Source organism: Melanaphis sacchari, unplaced genomic scaffold, assembly GCF_002803265.2.
Source record: "Melanaphis sacchari strain LSU unplaced genomic scaffold, SCAv2.0 Contig26_pilon_pilon, whole genome shotgun sequence".
NCBI classification, from domain to species: domain Eukaryota; kingdom Metazoa; phylum Arthropoda; class Insecta; order Hemiptera; family Aphididae; genus Melanaphis; species Melanaphis sacchari.
In genome coordinates this window covers 1,012,298-1,018,297 of record NW_020271143.1, presented here as the reverse complement: position 1 = coordinate 1,018,297, position 6,000 = coordinate 1,012,298, and the positions used below count along the sequence as shown (strand labels likewise).

The 6,000-nt window shown below is 20.3% G+C and overlaps 1 protein-coding gene across 1 annotated transcript; it reads right to left on the bottom strand.

The window, feature by feature from the left end:
• Positions 1 to 3,268: 3,268 nt before the first annotated feature.
• Positions 3,269 to 5,993, bottom strand: LOC112595322 (adapter molecule Crk). The gene is made up of 6 exons (XM_025340473.1): positions 5,880 to 5,993; positions 5,697 to 5,819; positions 4,794 to 4,998; positions 4,590 to 4,718; positions 3,966 to 4,055; positions 3,269 to 3,722 (listed from the first exon to the last, which is right to left on the bottom strand). The coding sequence occupies exons 1-6, from the start codon at positions 5,915 to 5,917 to the stop codon at positions 3,504 to 3,506; spliced, it is 804 nt and encodes a 267-aa protein (XP_025196258.1). The 5' UTR covers positions 5,918 to 5,993; the 3' UTR covers positions 3,269 to 3,503.
• Between the last annotated feature and the right edge of the window lie 7 nt (positions 5,994 to 6,000).

Sequence of the window (6,000 nt, the reverse complement as noted above, 5' to 3'; positions counted from 1 at the left end):
ATTCAAAAATTTTTTTATAAAATCTAGTGAAACACTAAGTTAATGTGCTTTAGGTTTCCAAGGAAACTTTAAATCATAAACTCATATAATTTAAATTTTAGATCATACACTAGCATATTATGTAGTTATAGCTTATTTCTAGAAATAAACTGGATTCAATATTTAAATTTGAGTTGGTTTCTAGTAGCAAATTTAATATGATTGGTAATACCAATAACAAAAAATAAGAAAAAAAAATTTAATAGAGCAGATTTTACAAAATTGATTTTAATTTATTATATTAAAAATGTATAACTATAAATACTTGAAATATTCACTAATTTTTTTTTTTTTTATTATTATTATTTACTTTCATTTTACATATTTTTACATATCCACTAATTATTTGTATATGACTTTTATAGATAATATTATATAATTACAAATATAATGTTAATCTCTTGAACTAAGTTTCTCACCAAAAATAAGTGAAGAACGAAAAATATCCAAATACTCTATTATGTATGATATTAAAGTGTTGTAGAACATATTATTTATAATTTGCATGATAAAAAATTACAAATTTTAACTATTAGGGTAAATTAAAAATATCAATAATACTGTTATTAAAATTTTCTCCAAGTTGATAAGGTGAGCCCTGTGTTTATGTCTTAAATCATTATTTTTAGCGGACAAAATCAGATGACCAAATAAAGATTATATATTTTTAAAACAAGACGATAACAATAATTATTTAATGAGATTATCATTTATTTATTTTAATATTTCATTAATTAAATAAGTTTTTATGATATTATACATGTATTATAAGAATTACATACAGTAAAAATCATTTATGATGACACTAGTTATACTAACATACCTTATCAGTATGTCAATGACCTAAAATCTAAGGTCCTGGCAAAACATCTGTCTAGTATAATTTTTATCTGTTGCTATGATGGTCTTATAATTACTATTAAGACATAACAATATTTTTTTTTGGTAAATTTAGACAAAAAGCATATCTTTTACAGTATCTAAAGCTCAAATAATATTATCAACGGTGCAAAACAAGAATATATTTTAAGATAAAGCAAAATATTAAATAATCATAGTCAAATTTGATGGCAGCTAATTATATGAGATCAAAACCAACTTTAAAAAATTAGAAACAAAAGATAAACCCAACTGACATTTAAAATAAAAACAAGTTATCAATAAAAATAATAAATTTCTTTTTAATAATGTAGGTATACTATTCATCATAATTTTCTTTTAAACTTCAATTGTTAATACTATTAGTTATTATGACCTATTTTTCCTTGTCCTTAGAATGTTACTCTAAACAATTTCTACTATAATTTTAATAATACTTATTGAACTACAATTTACTCATTAATTACTACTCAAATTTTGTTACTCTTATTATTACTATTGATTAATGATTAGTAATCATTGAATTGTACACATGATATTATTAATAGATTTAGTATTATTTTTCTTTTTCATCATTATTTGAACTGGTGAGAAAGTAAAGATAATCGAGTTACTGTTCAGTTGAATTAGGTAAGAAATAATAACATTTATTTTTATATTTCTTATTAGTCAATCAAACATCACTGAGATGACAGAATCCAGGTCACATAATACTAGACCTACCTAATATAATTAAATTAAAGTATCAAATATTGTTTAAAGTTGGACAACTCTAGTGTTTGATTTGACAAACATTTTTATTTTCAATTGTACTTTGAAAAAACTTAACAAAAATTTAAGAATTAAGGAGAAACATAAGAAGAGATATAGTATTTTTCTATAAAAAAGTCTGGGTTGTTTGTTTTTTATTTTTATTTACAACACATTAAAAATAAAAAAATAAAAATGGTAAATTATTGTTTAATCTATAATAATTACAATCAGAAGAAAAAAAGATTTTCAGCATTAAGTTGGGAGTCTTTAACCCAGACAACACACAGTAGCTAATTACCTTCTATAACAACTCAAAACTAGATAAATTATTGTAAACCATGTACATGTATACATAAAAAAAAATGTAAGCTAATGTAAGTTAAAATATATATAATAAAAAAGTTAATAGTCAATGATACCAAGGCTAATATATGTATAAAAAAAATGATTACAAACGCCAAACATACAAATTCTAATAGTAAATAATTAAAATGTTGGTAGTTAATTTTAATATACATATTGTGAAGCATACATTTATAAATTTATGTCAAAAAGTAAATCAGATTAGTAAGCTTTCATATAGTACTAATATATATTATATATTCAAATTAATATATATTTTTTAAATTGTGTAATTAAACATTATATTACAAACAAAATAAAAACTTAATGAAATAGATAAATTTTACCTAATTTGGTAGTATAAATTAAAATTTTTACATTTATTTCAAGATATTGTTTTTAAATTACATCAAACTTTAACAAACTAATCTAATAGTATTATTATCTGAGTATTTTTAGTAAGTTATATAGCATTTATTTTGTATCATTCAAGAATACTTTTCCCGCAATAGCAATAATTGATAATTATTCAAAATTATAATGTTTAATAAACAACACTAATATAAACATTTAGAATTTGCAACAAAGATTTAAGCATTATTTTATATTTAAGTCATTTAAAATGATCTGTATAAATATTAGATGTTAAAAAAAATAAACTTTTTAACAAATGAAAAAAATAAAGCTTTTATATTAACAGTTTATACTGAAATAATTATTATGTCAAATTAGTTACAGTATTTTTGGTCAAAGGTTATGTTGTCATACATATTTTGTGATTATTATAATTAGTTTTATTAAAAAATTAACATTTTAGATTCATGTCATAAAAACGAATGAGTAATAAATAATAATCAAATTCATGGTACTATTTTTTTTTTTTTATAAATGTTAAACAATTTTAATAATTGATATTATAAACTGGTTTGAATAAATATAAAATATATTTTCATAAGTAAATATCATAACTATTATTTAAATTATTTGTTGGTCTCAAGTTAAAAAAAAAATTATTTTGTTAGTCATTAATTGACTAATTTGTTTAATTAGTTGGTCATATAAATGTATATTGTTTATCTAATTGTTGATCGCTTATTTATTTTTTTAAATAAAAACTAAAAAATAATATAGTTAAAATATAGTTAATATTGTAAGTTATTCAGTTGTATCAGACCTAATTTATGTAATTTTTTTAATTTATATTATTAAAATTTGATTTTGATATGTTTCACTTGCTATTGCTTTATTGGAAAATTAATGCAATAAAGGTATACTTTACAATTAATTCAATATTTCTTTACATAATGAAGTTGTCTGATACATGTATACTTGATTTATTTCAATTAAGTAGATAAATCTCTATCTTAATGAATTAACATACAAAGATTCATTATAATAAAATATATCTGTATTAATCTATCTAGTTAGTTGCCATTAGCATCACTTATTTTAAAAATAATCAAATAATAACTAAGAAAATTGAGAAGCAATTAACTGTCACTTATACAATCATTCATTTCAGAATCCACAAACTCTACATGAGTAAATGGAAAATGCCCAGTTTTACCATTTAGTTCTCCTTCCCATTGACCATTAATATTAGTTTTTGTTACTTTGATTATATCTCCAATTTCAAGTTTTAATGCTGTCTTGTCATAGGCGTTTGGTACACGAACTTGTTTAACTCTAGCAAGAGCTGGTAATTTTTTCTATATTAACAAAAAAAAAAATTAAAAAAAAAAAAAACAACTCGTAAATAAATAATTTCCTAATTAACCTGCTATACTCGTAGTATTTAAATTTAAGAGCTCTATTCATAGAATTAAATATGTTAACTTAGTATACAATTCAACTTTAATTTAAATAAGAATTTTATGTAGATAGTTTAATTTAAAAATAAATTAAAAAAGAGTTGACAAACAATATTTTATTAAATAAATCAATCAACTTACTTGAAGACTAGACCGTCTTAATGTCGACTCATTATTAGATCCAGGAATTTGATTATTATCTTTTGTTGGTAATGTTGGATTTCCTTCATACTAAAATAAAATTTAAAATTAAACATAGAATTAAGATACAATTTATTTACTTTTTTACATCATAAATGATTACATATTATAGTTGTTTATATTTTAACATAATGCTTTAGTTAAATAATGTAATTAATATTAATAAATCGTACTTTCTTTATAATTTTACTAATAATTAAGTGTTGTGATTAGGTAAAAAAAAATTCTTTTTATTTATTTAATAGTTGTCATAAAAATTAAAAATACATATATGGATATAACTTTTGTGTATTATATGAAAATTTTTAATGAATAAATTCAAGACGATCTTGCATCTAAGAAATTGATTGGCAAACAATCTTTTGAATAATTAATTTTTTTTAGTATATATCAATAGATACTTTTATTACCAGTATCAAATATTTATAACAATAAAAATACTTTCTAATTGTGGGCTAGAGAAATTTTAAACATCACACTATAATATATTTATTATAATTTATAAAATTTCACTGTTTAGAAATCTATACTGAATATAATAATTCAAAATATAAAATAGCTAACTTTTTGTACATATGGAACTGGAATAGAACCCATTTGACCCATTATATTTTTAGCAGTCCACCATTGTTCTTCGTCTTTTACAAGAATTGTTAAAATATCTCCTTTTCTAAATGGTAGATCATCTTGATCCTAAAGAAAAAATTTAAAAATGTAATTTAATATTGTATAATCAATGTATATGAAATAACTGAAATAAAATCTTACATTTCCAACAAAGTCATACTTGGCAACAACTTTTTCTATTGGTTTAACAGCGGGTTTCAAAAGAGGAGTAGTATCGAGGTAATGTAATTTATAAAATGCTAATAAACTAGGCAAATCCGCAAACATCTGATCACCAATTCGATATTTTATTTCATTATTTTCTTGTATTTTATTGATAATGTAATGACTAACTTTGCTATCTTCTCTGTAACATCAATAAATAATATATTTAATTAAATCATTGTATAAAAATAATTATGGTCTTAATTGAATGAACGTATAATTAAATTATTTTATTTATAATCAGTAATAACTGTATTTTACTATATACTATATACAGTTTTATAATCTGATCATAATTTTTATACAAATAACAAAAAAAATAAAAAAAAATAATAATAATAAGTGCATATCATATTAAATTTAAAATTAATTTATCGTAGAAAAATCAATTGTTTATATTATATAGATTTAATATGTTAAAAGTATAATTTATATATGTTTAATGTTATTTTAATGCAATTCCTTTCAATTCCCCCCAAAAATATAATATATCTCAAAATTAGAAAAATTAGATTATTTTTATTTAAATAAATTTTAAATTATGAATGTTATCAAATTTACTGGTTACATTAAATCAATGTTTGCAATTTAAATTATATTTACCAGAAAAATACTGTAAAAAAAAAAAAAATGTTGATTTTCAAACAAAATGGTGAAAAATATAATTTTATAAATCTAAAATTTTATTGACTATGCAATTTTACTTTAAATTTTATTTAAATTTGAAAATATTTTTTGTAAAATATGATTAACTTAAAGCTTGATCATATTTTCAAGAATATTCCAAAATAGTATTGAAACTAGTCACATAATTCTCTTAAATAATTTATAATTACATACCTCACACATAAGACATAGTCTCCTTGAATACTAAGACTATCTCTAATTAAAAATGTTCCACATTCTCGTTCACCCATTAATAAATCAGAAGCTTCAATACGTGACATTTGTCCAAAATACCAACTAAAAAAATCAATAAATTTTTAGTAAAAAAAATAAAAATGTACAATTTTTTAAACATACCTGGCTTTATTGTTAGGATCAAAACAATGTGCAGCCATATTAGAATTATTTTTTACTGACTACAATACAAATAAAGTTTGAAATAAAATAAAAAGTAAGATCATAGTATTGTTTATAGCTA

Coding starts and splice junctions, on each gene's coding strand:
- LOC112595322 (XM_025340473.1), bottom strand. CDS start 5,917: ATGGCTGCACATTGTTTTGATCCTAACAATAAAGCCAG. Junction 4,719..4,793: donor AGTATGACTTTGTTGGAAAT/GTAAGATTTTAT, acceptor TTTTTTCTTTAG/GATCAAGATGATCTACCATT. Junction 4,056..4,589: donor CAGTTCCATATGTACAAAAA/GTTAGCTATTTT, acceptor ATTTTATTTTAG/TATGAAGGAAATCCAACATT.